The 17,082-nt window shown below is 39.3% G+C and overlaps 2 protein-coding genes and 1 long non-coding RNA gene across 3 annotated transcripts in view; 2 read left to right on the forward strand and 1 right to left on the reverse strand.

Moving 5' to 3' along the window:
- The window catches only part of gpcpd1 (glycerophosphocholine phosphodiesterase 1), a 259,347-nt gene that overhangs the window by 196,093 nt on the left and 46,172 nt on the right, over positions 1–17,082 (forward strand). The window lies entirely within an intron of this gene.
- LOC108896938 (uncharacterized) lies at positions 445–4,251 on the reverse strand. The gene is made up of 3 exons (XR_001963215.2): positions 4,190–4,251; positions 3,068–3,114; positions 445–584 (listed from the first exon to the last, which is right to left on the reverse strand). It is a non-coding gene; the product is annotated as an uncharacterized LOC108896938 (long non-coding RNA).
- On the forward strand, positions 5,476–15,545 carry fermt1 (FERM domain containing kindlin 1). The gene is made up of 16 exons (XM_018696261.2): positions 5,476–5,589; positions 7,191–7,350; positions 8,119–8,216; positions 8,971–9,106; positions 9,270–9,407; positions 10,705–10,888; positions 11,002–11,104; positions 11,225–11,332; positions 12,535–12,666; positions 12,868–12,917; positions 13,363–13,487; positions 13,899–14,005; positions 14,136–14,360; positions 14,473–14,597; positions 14,705–14,846; positions 14,961–15,545. Exons 2-16 carry the CDS (start codon positions 7,200–7,202, stop codon positions 15,132–15,134), a joined length of 1,998 nt encoding a protein of 665 aa, XP_018551777.1. The 5' UTR covers positions 5,476–5,589; positions 7,191–7,199; the 3' UTR covers positions 15,135–15,545.

A 17,082-nucleotide genomic window follows, 5' to 3' on the forward strand; every position in this document is an offset into this window, starting at 1 on the left:
CATCACATGCCTGTGCATGGATGCACATGCATGCGCACACACACACTTACATGTGTCTGAATGGGGTTCCCCTTTAGACACCGGATAAATAACTAACTTCAAACAGTAAACTAGGTGCTAATGAACTGGATCCTGACAGGGTTTGCTTTCCGCGAGCAGAGACCCACCCCACAATGGATCCATTCACAGGATCTCAGCCATGGAAAGTGTTGGTAAAGTAATCCCGCTAGAGTTTATGCGACCTTTTCTAACTCTCAGTACGTCTTTCTCCCCTCAGGCCTTTAAGGCCCAGCCAAAAACAACACTGACCTGCATCAGCTGATACAGGCAGAGGCTACCCACATTTGCATGTTTCAAAATGGCACCCATTCACAACCAGTTGGCAAATTGATGTGGGGAGGAAAGGAACACAACGCCCTGCTTCCTTTTACGCTTTACCTGTGAGATCAGTCACGGCAACTTCAAGGCCAGTGTCGAGGGTTGTTTCTTCCATGTCGCTCTGTAGCACAGGACGTGGCTGGATGGAATCTAAACGCTTCCGTGCACATGTGGCCAAATCACCCAACATCCTCCGCATACAGGACCTGCAAGGAAAGGTGTTATTTTATCTCTAACAGAATATGGGCAATGCTCCCACTGTGTCTCTGTGTGCTCTGACAAACCTAATAAAAGTCACAGCATTGCATATGGCTCTATTCAAAACATTTGATATTCACACAAAAATGCCAGCTGCTTCAAACTTATGTGCACCTGCTGAAACTGACAAAGAAGGATAGAGACAGTTGGATGTACACAACAGCATTCCATCATAAATCCTACCAACAAAAAGGAGTGACCTGTGACCTCATTGGGCTTAATACCTGAAAAAGACAATTTATCTTTTTTTCTTTCTTTCAACCTTAAACTGGCAGAGTATCTTCCTGAGGTGAATGATCACAAACTATCCATATGGCTGTGTTCCTCTATATCTTTCATCCCTCTGGGCAGCAAAGGGATGAAATACTGCCGGTGACAGGTAAAGCGATAGTCTGTAATGGAAGTTGTTTTACAGTAGCCACTTTTCAGAAAGAAGTGCAATATTCAAACATGTGATATCCTGTTCCAAACCACAGCTCAGAGCAGCCTCTCCTCTAGATGTGAGGGTCACACTGCGCTGACAACCTGTATTTATGGCTATCTGACCTGACACCATGAAAAGTTTTATTTCTATCAGATGTTTCCATGCAAGGAGAGGTGAATAGAAAAAAGGGATATCAGTCTTGGCAGTGTCGTATGGAAAGTTCAAATGTAATTGAAAATACATGAACTTTCTGCATGTTTTTACTTCTTTTTCACTTTTTAAAAAGTTTTTTGTTTTTAGAATTTTAATGGCATTGGACATTGCTTGGTAACGTTTTTATAAGCTTCAATGGAAACATCCACAAGCAACGACGTAAGATGCCATTTACTAAAGCAGCTATAGCTCCACCCATATAAACAAACAATTAATTTGAGAAATAAAAGAGACTTTATACTAAGCTTTCCCTGCCAGTGCAGTCTATCTGAGGAGTGGTCTGTAATATTTAGGCAAATATCAACAAAAAGTCTATATTTAGTTTGTCTGCTCTAAGACACTGCTCCTCTCTTGACCATCACACCTGGGTCTGTTTGACTCTCATCATGACAGAATTTTACATTATGATGACATTTGTAAAACAAATAACCTGCCAGGTGCAGGTTGTCCTTTTTAGCTTTTTATTTTTTTATTTAAATGGGAACTGGTATGGAATTTCATGACAGTTACGGAGGTCAGTGGCTTAAGAATAAACCACTTCACATTGTAAAGTAAGTATGAAACAGAAAAAAGACATGATTTTGACAGCCTCAAAGAGAGAATATGAATCAGAGCTGTAACATTTTGCAGGCCATGGGCCAGCGTAGCTTTTATTCCCCAGAGCCCTGTGCTGTCAAGACACTTCCAGTGCTGTTTCTCAGGCCTCCTGACCCCCCAGCCTTAGTCCCACAGGACAAGACCCGTGGTTGTGTTGGGTGGTAGAGGTGGGAGCGTCAGTGGGCATATAGGGGCTGAGGTGAAGGGGATGTGGAGCGCCAAGGTGAGCAGTGGTTGGTAGCCTTATGAAAACAACACCTTTGAACAGTGTTTACTTCAGAACCATGTATGAGGTCTCAATCGACACGTCAAAGAAGGTGGTGAGGTAAGTTAGTTTCTTGCTGCATTCATTAGTCCCTCTCGTCTATCCTACCTCCCCACTACATCCCTAGAAGAACAACCCCCCACCCCACCTCACCCCAAAAGCATGGGGCTCAGCAGCATGAATGGGGCATTGTGATGCGTCTCCGTCACGGCAGTGAATGTTTTCACTTCCATTTGATCCGTCGGCGAGGCTGCTAATTGGGTAAGCGTGTTCCCAGGTCACCGGGAGGTTTCTCTTTCCATAAATACAGAAACCCGGCAAAGGCTTCTACAGATGTTGTTTCCCACCCGCTTCCAAGTAGGTTCAGACCAGCTTCAGGCAGTAGATGTAATTTATTGTGTCTAAAACCACAGTCCAAAATTTTTCCTTCTCTCTCTCTCCTCATCACTCTAAAGACTGCATTTTATCATTCTTCCAGGCACTGTAGTAAAGCTGATATTTGTCCTTTACTTGAGCTTAGACTGTGTGTACTAGGTTGCCATTAGAACCACAGGTGTCATGATGACATAGACATGGTGTTACTTTGTCTGTACTCCATCCAGGCCTGACAGGTCCAAATGATGTTATTTTCCATGTGTCTGTCCACCAATGACACAGTTTATGAGGCTCAGGGTTTATTTGTTTGTTTTTGTCATGGAATTTACATTTCCGCTCTTACACAAGGATTCAAGACGACTTCATGTGCCAGCACTAAACACTCAGCTGGAACAGAGAGCTTGGACAGACTCAAAGGCATGTTTGCTACACTTATTCTGTTGGGTGTGGTCAAAATGGCCAAGTGGTCAAAGAAACTGTCCCTCAACTGGAGCATCCAAGTTTAAGCCCTTGCTCTGGCAAGCACACACCATGCTGAAATGTCCTTGAATACTTACCAATTCTAGGGGTGTTCTTCTGCAGCTGACGCTGACATCTGTCGTCCCTGAATAGGCAAAATAAAGACAAATTCATCACTTAATTAATAAAGAAAAACATTATTCCATCAAAAAAAGGAGACACTGCTCTTGGTGTCTTCTAATATAATTTGTGGTGGTTTTTTACTGAAATGGCAAAAATCACAAGTAAGATGGTCAGGTCAGTTACATTAACAGCGTTACTCAAAAACAGTCCATTACTATAACTATGTTCATTTAAAGGACTATTTTATAATATTGGAAAATTGACACTTAATATTGTGATACAGACAGCTCAGATCCTAGAATTCCCAGCTGTCTTCCAATGACCAAACTGGTTCACAAACTCTCAGCTCATTCGCCCCTCCAACTCAGCCATGATCTGATGGCGCCACTATGTGGCAGCAAATGAGCTCTGTTAATACAGTATGCTGAAGAAGGCTGTCTCGGATGAAAGAAAATCCCAGTCCACTAATAGCCATAGCACCGCTTCTACTAACCAATTATTCAATTTAACTGCATAATGTCAAACTGTTCATTGTGTCTCTACAGACTTATTTAATCATTATTTACTGATGAATGCATTCATGCATCGGAATCCTTAAAATACTATTGTATGGTTGTGTGACTATTCCTGTGATGCTGGAGTTATGACAATCATTTTCCAGTTACAGTATGACTAATAACTAAGAGCTCATTTCCCTTCTAAAGACTATAAAAATGATTAATCAACAAAAAATTTCTTTGTCCCCCAAGACTTAATTTATATGTTAAATTGGGCATTGCCTAATGCACCTGGTAGACAGGGGAATAGGAAAATGAAATCATGCAAAAAAAAAGTTATTTTTGTAACTGAGACATCAGATGCCCAAGAAGAGTCTGTGACTGAAATATTGCATTTTTAGTAAACTTAGCGCTGACTGTGTGCAAATATGGATTACTTTCAGTTGTAATTTAGAGTTTGTCGTTTATTCAAAATACAGGCATTCATTGCAAAACATAACTCAATCTTCAACTTCAGGATGTGCTCCAGCTGGGTGATAAACCCCTGGGAACATAATTTTCATTTGGAACATGAGGCAAAATGATATAGTATGAGCTTACCAACAGAAACCAGGGGGTGGCAGGCTTCACACATAGGTTCACCTCATGACTATGTCACTGTAACAGAGGAGAAGTCTACATGATGCACAGACTGCGTAAGAAACACACCTACATATTAAAAGCTGCAACACTGTGTGGATGGCTGATTATCAGGAGGACACCATCTGTCCAAATACTTTTTTTTTTTAATGCTAGCCATCAGTTTTATTGATGCGTTATTGTAGTTTCATGAGCTGGCAATATTATTTTGTGGAAAAGACACTCTCTAGTGATTCATCTTGATTAGTTCATTGGGTGTGATGTGGGCATTAAGAAAGGTGGGCTGATTCATCCAAGGTAAACCATTATTCATCATGTTGTGGGCCTCTCTTTAAATCCACTTAAACTGAAGCAACACCCCTGATTTGATATTTAAACTTAAAAAAGAAACTTAAAGATTGTAACAGTATTTCAACATAGAGAGCTCTTTTTTTAATGAAGCACAGTTGCTGCTAGCATAATTAGTTTGTTACTTTCTTAAAGGTGTATTCCTGCGATTTAGAATTGCACTTGATTAATTTTTTTTTTTCTAGATTATTTTTTGGACCTAAGGAAGCACAAATACTAATACACAGCTGTTTCAACAGGCTGATTGTTGTATGTATTCAGTTTAAATTCAGCGTGCTCTCGGTTTATTAGACGGTGGTAAGCCAGTGAAAGGCCTAACCAAATTAAGTATAACTTTACCTTATTTTGCAGTGCCGAACTAAGAATACTAATCATTGCACCTGCGTCAATAAAAGAGCTAATTCTTCTTATTAAGCCAACGCTAACCTACGATGATTGTTGTTAACTACTATATCATTTTTGTCCCGGTTTAAGTTTTGGTTAATTTCTATAGTTTGCTACACTTAAATCACTCTTAAACACAACTATTTTATTTCGGCTATGGCAAACAGCGATGTTTTCCAGGGAATATTAGCTTACTGCATTGTTGTTATTACCACAACTTGTAACATTAACAAGCATTAATGTTAACCGTGTTTATCTTCGCTAATTTTGGGGTACACGTGAGGCTACTAGCTACAGACAAGCTCTGTATGTCATACACCTTGGTAGTCATTTTAGTTAGTAAATAATATGAGCAAAACAACAACACTGTAGCCCGACACAAGCCGGTGAAATAAATTACACCCTAAACTTAACTTAAACTTCACATATCAGTGTTACGACCACTGTCGTGTGAACAAACTCACCTTTATTTGCCCACTTCCTCTTACGTTTCCACCTCTCCCTGTCTACCTGTATGAACTGGGCGTGTCTTACGTCTTTTACTCCCAAAGGAAGGCTCATTCCTGGGTCACTTCACTTCACAGGAAATTTCTAGGAAAAGATCACCGTTCAGAAAACTCTGAACCAAGGTAAGAGCGGTTTCAGACTCTTGACTTCCAGGTTCTCGCGGCGCGGAAAACGTTACCGTTAGTTCATGGGCCATTATCCACCTGGGCTTTATTCAAGGAGGACTCTCATGTCCCTGGTCCAGTTGCGATTATGTTATGTGTCTGTAGTAGGCCTACATAAACCAGGGGTTAATGTTTGATTTATACAACTTCATTGTACCGTTATTGTTATACCAAGGCTGGGCTGACACTGTATTCTGTGAATAGTAACACTTAACAGTAGTAGGCTATCTGTTGTGTATGGCTCAAATGAGAGGCCCAACACTAGTAGTAGTAGTTGTTTCCACATGGCTCACTTTCATGTTTTTTGTTTTTTGTATTAAGTCCTAAATGCTTATCCATAAATCAAAAATAATAGATTAAGATTTATAATAAAACTTTTGTTCACATCAGTTTGGAGTTAGAATGTGAGCGCTCTTTAAAACAGTGACTGTTTTGTATGAAAAATGTGTTTGATTTTCTGTTGTTTGCATCATTGTACCCTCCATCACCTTTTGGTCTGTTTTTGCAATATAGTGAAATATTTTGGGAGTCAATTCATCACACCCTAACACATCTCAACAAGTATTCCCTCAGCAGACATGCAAGCTCAAACTTTTAACTGTACCCTACAGCTGCACAGGGAGGGAGCAGCACAAAGAAAGCAGAGTGTGTTCATTAAACCTAGCCTGCCAGCAACACATTTTTACACAGTGTATACATACAATTAGCAACCAACAGGTATTTCTGTTGTTAGCCCCAGTCAAGACAAGTGTGTGTATGAGTTTACATCTCTTTGTTCACCAGATTTCCATAGTAAAGAAATGCAGGGAGATTGGTGCAGTGTGTGGAGAGTGTTGTTTTTTTCATGGTCTCTCCTGCACTAGATTCGTGTCTCTGCTCGTCACACATTCCACAGCTGTACCCTCCCTGCTCCTCCTCCACTCTTCTCCCCTTTCTTACCTGCCTGGTGTCTTTCATCCATTCACTCTTTCTCATAATTAAAATCCAACAACCATCCACCATATCTGTACCTTTTATGTGCATAGCTGTTCAGCTGTGTTGTGTCTGTTGTGTGTACTGTGTATTCTGCAGTCTCATCTCTTTTTTTTTTTCCTGCTGGCACAAGCCACTACATCTGCCAGTCTGTGTGTTTGCTGATATCTTATTCATAAATGGATCGGCTGAGAGGAGTACTTCAGGGGCTGCAGTATCATTGCAGAAATACTGCAGAAGAAGCTGGTTTAAATCTGTTCCATTGCAGGCCACTTGGAACAGAAAAGGCTGGGAGATCTATATTTGTTAACTGCTGGCCAAGTTAATTTGAACGTTCCCACAGGATGTTGAGAAACACTTAATCCAGCGACTCATATTTTCATCCCAGATGTTTCCTAATCTTCCAAACAAAAGAGAACAAGCAATGAATCAACATCCTTTAGTGGAATTCCCCCCACTATGTATCTAATTAGCAATAGCTGTAGGTTTTTCCTTCCAGTGTTCCTTGTAGTGTCCCTCTGTGATAGGGATATCTAAAGCAATAAAGCATCTGTAAACTATGCTCTGTCTCACCTCTGTATTTTCAGAACAGGGCGATGATCACAGCAGCAGAGATTGGAGAAACATCATGGGAACTGTCTGTGCAGGTGGATCAAAAAGATGGAGATGAGTCCATGAAATTTAAGATGAGGGTGAAGGGAGACTTACACATTGGAGGCCTCATGCTTAAGTTGGTGGAGAAGATCAGTAAGTGTCTTTGATGGGTGAAAAACTCATAGCACATGGTACATTCTGGATTATATGTGTAGCATCTAATTTAAATACATTAGAGGAATTCAGTTCTCTTTCTCTCCTAATTGCTTTTATTTAAAACATTCAACTTTGGTTTGAATTCCTTGTAAAAAAAAAAAAAAAAAAGTTTAACACAGGGCTGGGCTTCAATCCCTCTCCCTGCCGCTACAACAGGTCTGTTAGTCAGGCCACACCCTTGTTTGCCCTGGATTTTTCTACACCGCAGTACCATTGTTTTGCTACAGTGCAATGGCTTGTGTAGCCTTAGGGGCCAAAGTTCAGCCAGGATCTGATCTAATATCTCTTTACAATTCTCTATAAACATGGAGGAGCTAATATAGTATAAAGGCAACTTGAGTAAGGTGGTGTAAAGAACAAGAGACATAATAGATGACTATTATGACTATAGTGGCTTATCATCAAGTGACAGATTTTAGCCCAGGACCAAAAGAGATGATGGTAGACTCATAAAACCACACTTTGATCATGCTCAGCCACCTACACAACACTGGGCACAGGAAGTGCTTGTATTGGTAGCAGCAGTGGTAGCTGTTGAAATATTTTAGCTATAAAAACCAGAGCTCCAGCTCAAGAACCCATGAACTTGACATATAAATGTGTGCAGTAACTTTTGGTGCAAACTACCCATTAAACTTGAAATATGACAGTAATATGGTACTAATAAAGGCAGTAATATGTTCTACTGAATCTGTCTGTCTGCAGGGGCTCCTCAGGACTGGTCAGACCATGCCTTATGGTGGGAACAGAGGAAATGCTGGCTGCTGAAGACACACTGGACCTTGGACAAGTATGGAATTCAGGTAATATAGAGATGCCAAAGTGATTTAGTCTGTTTTTATTGTTGTGCTGATCTTTGATTGGTTATAATGTCAATATTTTGATTAAAAAAAAAAAACAATTCAGTTTGTATTTCTACAAAAGTCAAAAACTATTTGAATGCTCATGGCACAGTAGAATATTCCATTCAGAGCCATGATAATTCAGTTCTCTGTGTTCAGAGCTCCTTAGGGCAGGGAGAACCATTAGTTGTTTTATAGAGCCATCCATGGAAGCTTCTGAAGTAAAATTGTAGCTTCATCCTGCCTACTAGCAAGATCAATTTTATAAACCTCCTCTGCCTAGACCCGAACCATTTTTTGGGTTTGTAATTCAAACATGGGTTGTACAGCCAAGTATAATTCTAACTCAAAGAACCATAGAACTGTAGAGAAGATCCACTGTTAAAGCAACAGAAGTCATGCTGAAAAAAATCAGGAAAATGTTTGCAAAATGAATACAATGTACATTTTCATGTCAAAGTTCCCCCTCAAAAAGAGGCTAACTATGTAAACATCTCTTAATTCTACATATACCCTTTGTGTGCAAACACAGATATTAAAAGAATTCCAACTTGATACCAAATGTGAAAAAAGCAAACATAAAGGGACATGGGAGGCTCCCCATAGCCTGGACAAGACTACAAGGTTTCCAAATCAGCCCAGTGAGGAAGGAGAGAACATATATATTGATTTTGCATGTGTAGCTCACAGGATTTAAAATAATTTTTCTATACAGGCTGATGCTTTCCTGCGCTACACACCCCAGCACAAACCCTTGTTGCTGCAGCTTCCCAATATGAAAACCATCAAAATGACAGTGAGCTTCTCCACTGTGGTCTTCAAGACAGTGTCAGAGATCTGTCGATTACTCAGTGAGTTCCTCTGTCTCCTCTGATTAGAATACCCCTCTCTCCTAGCTGCTTTTGTAATGACTTGCTGTGACAGAAACATACTGGTGTGATTTAAAATTAAGGCTCACCCTACTCCCATATTCTTACTGATCCCTCACACCTTCTACTTTTTGTTCCATGTCAGACATCAGGAGATCAGAGGAACTGTCCCTGCTGAAGCCCCCAGATGATCCATCCAAGAAGAAGAAGAAGAAAGACAAGAACTCGCCACAGGATGACATCTGGGACATCGATTTACTTAGCGGGGGACCAGGAGGCACAGGTACTATGAAACACAGGGCTGTTTCTTAGCAAGGTTAAAAGAAAGTTTCACATCACAGAACCACCTAATCTTGTTTCAGAAGCAGTCTGTGGTGTTTCTGGAAAGATTCAGACTAATACTCACATAATGAAAAGAAAAAGATTCATTTGATGGGGCACATCATGATTAAAATGAGCAGAGATGGAAACTGTAATCGTTATCATGACTTTTCCACAATAATTTAAACTTGTTGTGCACAACAATGACACACTGATGGATTTATGAACTGGACTATGGGTCACATCAGATTAATTACATTGTTTTACATTTCTAGATAGTAGAAAGATAGATGTTATAAAAGGAAACATTTTGACCTGTAAAACACATGTGTAACTAAGAAAATATTAACTGCTGCATTGCAGTAATGGTTGGAATGTTAATATGATCAGGTCCACCAATGCTTTTCCTGCTATGACAAATCAAAATTTCCTCTGTGTAAAAAAATCTATGAATTTGATTATTTTTGGATAGATTAAGAAAACAAGAGTAGTCTCTGATACTAGTGTTTTATTTATTTTGTTCAGCTTCTGAAGGGGGGCATGACAGAAAAACTCTAGTTAAAGAATCTGGTCTGCTGGACTGGGCTATGGGATAACTTCTTGTTTGAACTTCAAACCAAATGTTATTGGTTGTTATAGTCAGTGTAATTTTTATTATATGGGATTTGGATAGTAGACCAACTAAATTTATGGAGCTTCATAATGTCTGAAATATGATAAATTCAGATTCAACCTTAGAGAGGATAACATCTTTATATCTATGTGTTACTTTGCCTGTAGGAAAAGAAGTAAGCAGCTTATATGTTTTCCACTGAGGTCTACCAGGCCTCAGTTTTCATCATTGAGATCTGAAAGAATTGTTCAGTGTGCTGCCATGTTCTTAAGGATTTTCTATTCAGGAACACCCACTCTCTCACTCTTAGACTGAATATCCAGGAAGGATTCTACACCAAACTAAAAGTTACTCTAATTAAGACCTTTAATCTCTGCTACCTTTAATGTCGACCCAGTTATTACCTTTGAGTTTCATCATGCTTTATTTTATCTCTCTCAACCTTTCTATCAGATTTTTATTTTAAAACACTTGTTTCCTCTTTAAAAATATTCTTTTGGTTTCATAAGTTCTTTCAACTCACCACCTATGCTATCTGTCAGGTAGTTGATTTGGACTTAAAGTGCCAACTCCAAGCAATTTCTTAAAATTCACTTTTTGGTAATTAATGGAATGTAATTAATAATCTTTTATTTTTCCCTCAAAGGCCCCATGTACAGTAAGACCATGACAGCAACCTACGATCCAGAGAACGGGATGCCGGTGTCGGCCACCAGCCTTTGGTTTGGAGAAAACCCTCTTGCTGAATCTCAGCCAAACTTGCCGCCTGCTGAGCTGGCCAAGCTGTACCAGCCACTCTCACTAGTGGACAAAGCAGTCAACAATGCAGGGTAGAAACGAAAAACTTTCAGTGACACTGTTGATTCAAAGTTGGTCGTGTTACAATATTCGGATGACATTTCTGTCCACAGCTCATATGATTGGTTATTGCTGTGATTGACAGGTGGTTGGACTCGTCTCGTTCTCTCATGGAGCAAGACATTCAAGATGAAGACAAGCTATTGCTTCGTTTTAAGTACAATGTCTTCTTTGACCTCAATCCCAAAGTAAGAGACCCCAAAATGATCCATTTGAAACCCGCTGAAATAACAGCAGGGCAGACATGGTTTGAAGTTCTTGAACTTAACTGGAGTGTGTATGTCTGTGTACATGTCTTTGTATTTTAGTATGATGCTGTCAGGATTACCCAGCTGTATGAACAGGCTCGCTGGTCCATCCTGCTGGAGGAGATAGATTGCACTGAGGAGGAAATGCTGATGTTCGCTTCACTACAGGTGGAACATTACCTCATCACAGTTGTAAAAGTGATATATATGTGTTTACAATTCAAAGCCAGTAAAACCAAAATAATAGTTTAGATATCTGTAGGTGGTAAGCTGTATTTGTAGGCTGTATTTCAAATGTGTAAAACTGTAAAAATGTCCTATATATTTAAACTTTTGGGCAGTGTAAATATTAACTACTACTATTAACAACTAATAATAACACCATCTTCCATACCTTCTTATTCTTATTTAGAGTATAGCAGTGGGTTTAGCCTTTCCCAACAGCGAGCAGCAGAAGGCAAGGTGTAAAAAGACCAGTTTCCTTTACAAAGAACTTGCTTTGCAGTGTCAAGGCTAACCACTAAGCCACTGTGTCAGCTAATAGGACTTTAACAGTCACTATTATAGATATGGCTGACCATCACGAGAGAAGTGCTTAAATCTGGATCTTTAAGACCACACCACTGATGACAGATTTACTGTATAAATCACACACTCATATCTGTTATTTGTTATGAAAGATATAGCTTTAACTTTTGCACGCATTTTTGTATTTTAGAATTAAACTTGCTAATGGTATCCACAGTAAATTATAAAAATCCTGATTCATAGTGGCTCGTAACCATGAGCAACAATTTCCAGTGGCACAGTAATGTGTGCTAAATTAGTATATACAGTATGTGTATTGCTGACCAGAGTGTTATCTATGTGGGGCAGTGGGTCTGGATGAGGACATGTCAAGATATGAGAAAACCTCCACTGAGGAGGAGGGATGGGAGGAAGAGACAAAGAGAGAGGTATAGGAAGAGAGGTTGAGTGGCGGGAAAAGGAGTATGGTAAAAATTTGCTTTAAGGAACTAATGGTTGCCATGACATAACTTTAAAGTTTTAGCTGTGACATTCCCTGTGTCTACAGCCCCTCTCTGATCCATTCAGCTGTTATTTTGCAACTGTTGGGACAGTGATTCAGATTTCTGAATCACTGTCCCACAGTGATTCAAAAGGAGATCAGTGTTGCACTCACCTACACATAGATGCAGTGCCTGGCACACAGGGCTGCGCTCAAACCTCCCTCTGACTCATGCCAGCCTTGCATAACCTCTTAAGTATTGTTACAGAACTTCATAATGACTTATACTTGTTACTTACAAAAATAATGTTTAGTCTTAGCGAAAGCAAGGAGTAAAAACATTTTTTTCTTTTCTTTTCAGTATCACATTTGTAAGCTGACTATGTCAAGTGAACCAATGGACAACTCCAATGAACCTGAAATAGATGAAGTTGAGGCTGCCCTATCCAGCCTGGAGGTGACACTTGAAGGCGGACTCCCAGACAGAATTCTGGTAAACATATGGTTTTTTTTTTTACACGGGACTACACTGGAGTGAATATTAACCATAATGTCAAGGTTTTCTGGTGTGGTACAGTAGAACACCTGTTTTTAAGCTGTAGTTGATAGCTAGGCCTCTGGTGATTGCATGTCCTAACATGGTGATGTAACGAGAAGACACAGGATAATTGAATGTTGCTTGTCCCACCCCCAGGAAGATATTACAGACATTCCAGAGTTGGCAGATTCCCTCCGGCTATTTAGGTAAACCCACCTCTATACACATTATACTGTATCACATGAAGATAACATGCCATTGGTACTTACTGTAGTAAAATCTCAAATACCTGTCTCTGATATTACTTTTTTCTGTCCTAAGAGGAAGAGGAAGTCATGAGACAATTTATGGGATGGGAATAGTAGAATATTCTCTACATAAATGTAGTGTGTGTATTTACGTTTCTGAATTTTGCTTTTGTCTTGCAATGACATGTTGGCCATCTGATAATTTGTAAAGGAGATGAATTCTGTCAAGCTGCTCACTTTAGCCTGTGCTGTTTTTTTAAAAGATGTACCTCATAAAACCTCTAATACCTGTATTCTATTCCACTTACAGTCTTCATTCTTTTACTCTTACTTTATAATGTCATAAACTGTATTGCAGGCAAAAAAAAAATTAAAAAATATTTCTCTTTTTGTCTTAAATAAGGCCCAAAAGACTGACACTGCGGCCGTACAAAGAGTACTGGTTTGTATTCAAGGACACCACCATTTCCTACTTCAAGAACAAGGAGGCTGCTGGTGGAGAGCCCATAGAGCAGTTTCACCTCAGAGGTCAGTGAAAATTAATGATGTGGGAACACTATTTCATGTGTTTTGTATTGTTTAGGATTAATATCCCTCAATTTAAGCATTCCCATGATTCACAATTATGTCTTCAAGCATCCTTGTGAGCATTAGCATTTCCCTACCAGGAAAGAGAACAGATTCTCATTTCTTAATAATAATATGAGGTCATATGACTGTACAGTTGGGATTAGGAGGGGCATACAAGATGATGTAACATCATAGATAATGCATTAGATTCATTATTTTATCCTGGTATTGGTCATAAGATAAAACAATTAATGTTAATGATTGTAGTCCAAACCAGTGTCAAAAATTCTGCTGTACTCTCCCTTGAATCGCCACCGTGACTTTAGCTGTAGCTAAAGTCAATAAAACATATTTCTCCACATTTGACAGGTTGTGAGGTAGTTCCTGATGTCAATGTCACAGACAAGAAGTTTGGCATCAAGCTCCTGCTCCCAGTTGCTGATGGGATGAATGAGGTGTACATCCGATGTGACAATGTAGGGTCCCATCCCCTGATCTACATGCTTCTGAGCATTTTTTGTGATTAACATATACATAATGCATAATACAGTGTACATAAACAAATGTGGGACTCATTGCGTAACTGTTATTTTCTCTCTGCTGCAGGAGACACAGTACGCCAAGTGGAAAGCTGCATGCATCCTCGCCTCCAAAGGCAAGACAATGGCCTACAGCTCCTACAAGTCAGAAGTGAAGAACATCCAGTCCTTCCTGCAAATGAAGAGCCTGGCGCCCCCTCCTGGTCAGGCGACTCCCGACATCGACACCATGGAGATGAACGCTGAGTGTTTTGTTTCTCCACGCTACGCCAAGAAGCACAAGACCAAACAGGTCTGTTTAAGGGCTACGTGCAAGATACTTGACTTTGCCAGCAGCCATCAGTGTTGCATCACTGTTTTAATGAAATGTGTTTGCTAAATCTGCCTTTGGTGATTGTTTCAAGCTGACAGCACGTATCCTGGAGGCCCATCAGAACATAGCACGGCTGTCCCTAATGGATGCCAAGATGCGCTTTATCCAGGCCTGGCAGTCACTTCCAGAGTTTGGTATCAACTACTACATTGTTAGGTACAGTGCATTTATAGATGTATTGGTGTAATACACATGCATCTGATACATTAGCATTTTATTTATGAGTGATAATTTGAGAGGTTAGCCTTTTATATGCATTTCAGATTCAAAGGCGGTAAGAAGGATGAGATTCTGGGGATCTCCTACAACCGTCTGATTCGTATTGACATGTCCTCCGGCCTTCCTGTCACTACATGGAGGTTTGCCAACATGAAGCAGTGGAACGTCAACTGGGAGATAAGACAGGTGGGCTGAGGAATTTTGTTCAATACAGTATATTATGATATATTATGATTATTGGAATAATGCATACAGACAGCATTACCTCATGAATGACATGAATCTTTAATGTAATTCCAGGTAACCATAGAGTTCGACCAGAATGTGACAATAGCCTTTTGCTGTTTGAGCTGTGACTGCAAAGTGGTCCATGAGTTCATTGGCGGTTACATCTTCCTGTCCACACGAGCTAAAGACCAGAATGAGACACTGGATGAAGAACTGTTCCATAAACTTACTGGAGGCCAGGAATGAGACAAGACACAGTATTGTGCTTTGTCAAATATATATAGAAGTGTATTTACGTACATGTTACAATGTGAAAGTTCAATGTTGCAGTGATAACCCTAAACACTGAGCACATCACTGCCAAAGAAAATGTAATACTGTATCACAGTCAGAGAAATGATACATTGTCACTCACAGAACAACAGTAGCATCATTTTCCTGTCACATATATATCCTGCTGTAATCAGTTATAACAGTGTACCCTGCACTAAAAAAATAATGGTGTGATGTAAATATGTTGTGAAGATTTGTCTTTCTCTCAAGACTGCAATGATATATTTGTAAGAATTAAGCTTTTTTAAAGGTGAAGAGATGTCCTCATTTCAAACAGACACAATGTTTGTAAAAGATTATTAAAGGGTGTTTTTATATTTCAAAGCTTGTTTCAAATTTGTTGAAAAACTGCTGAAATGCAAACTGAACTCAGTTTTTATCTTGAAGGTTAAACTAAATGATATTTTGTGCTCATAGAAAACAGAATTCATTGTTAACAGCTGCCACACAGCTTGAAAATACAAGCTTCAAAACCCCCAACAACCCTGAGGATGTCTTGAATTCATAAACTATGCGACTTAAAATTTCAACACTGAAAACTTCAGAAAATACATTCTTAGTGTTGAGAAACCAGATCAGCTTCAATTCTGATGCTTCAATGGCTCCTTTATTTTTACCTTGTAGGGTGGCTGAACCTATGTATTTTTGGCATGTCATCTGTTCTATATTGGGAATACACAACCCAAAGATGAATTAAAATATAAAAAGAAGTAATTATAAATTGCCCTATGCTGAACTTCAGTCAGGATGTTTGACATATTTCATCCTACAGTCATCATTTTGGCTTAACGCAACAACTTAATACTACAGTAATGTTATGTTTAATACAACTAGTAGAACTCAGAGGTTTTGACTGAAGCTACTGTGACTTGCTGTCTGAACACTGGGTCAACTGAAAATTACTTGAGACTTCCTAGTGACATAAGATGTCTCCCAGGTTACATCATTTATTCCAGTTTGACCAAATCATGTTTTTCTTGTGCTGTGTAGGATGCTCTCTTCTGCTCTTTCAACCGCCTCACTGCTACACTGCTGTACACTAGTGGTGGGCAGGTGGAGTTGGCACACCATTTAAAAGGCAGTTATAAAACACCAGATTGTGGCCCCATGGTGGGAAATGAAACGCACCCACCCAGGCTGGGTGATGACGTAGTCACACATCTGCCATGTGCGCACCCAAAAACTGTTGACTGTGTTGGAAGGCAATCTAGCAGTATCAGCTCTTATGTTAATAGTTTGGGCTTTAAGTGTACTCTTCAGTATAACCTCCAGCTTGAGTTCAGTATGGTGTTCAGGAATTTATCATATTCTCAACTGGAAAAATAAATGCCCAGAATTAATGCACATAATCCATATCTCAATTATTCACATATTTATGGTAAATGGTCGGTGGAAAATACAATATATGGAAATATTTGTTACAATTGGTCAAAATAAACTGGTATATGTTGTAATATATTACAAATACTAGATAGAGATATTTAAATACACAGTTATACTCCACCCTTTATAAAGATGATACAGTTTGTGTACATGCTGATATATTGTGAAAACAGAAACAAGTAATGAAAAAAATGGAAATACTCACAGGTGCTGTGTAGTGCTTGTTTGAGCTAAAATAAATATTTTTATTCATTAATAAAAAATAATAAATAAAGCTTCAGCCATATACCTTCATCAATTGTACGCAAGACACAGTGACATGTTTACCATAGTGAATTAATTATATGGCATGGTGAACCATGGCTAAACTCTCAGTTTTAGCGCCCCCTCCCTCTCGTAGGTATATCTGACAGTAATCCACGTTTATCGATGATTCTAAAATCTACATTTTTACCTAGAGTCATCGCACTTCACTCCT

Source organism: Lates calcarifer, linkage group LG7_1, assembly GCF_001640805.2.
Source record: "Lates calcarifer isolate ASB-BC8 linkage group LG7_1, TLL_Latcal_v3, whole genome shotgun sequence".
NCBI lineage: Eukaryota > Metazoa > Chordata > Actinopteri > Centropomidae > Lates > Lates calcarifer.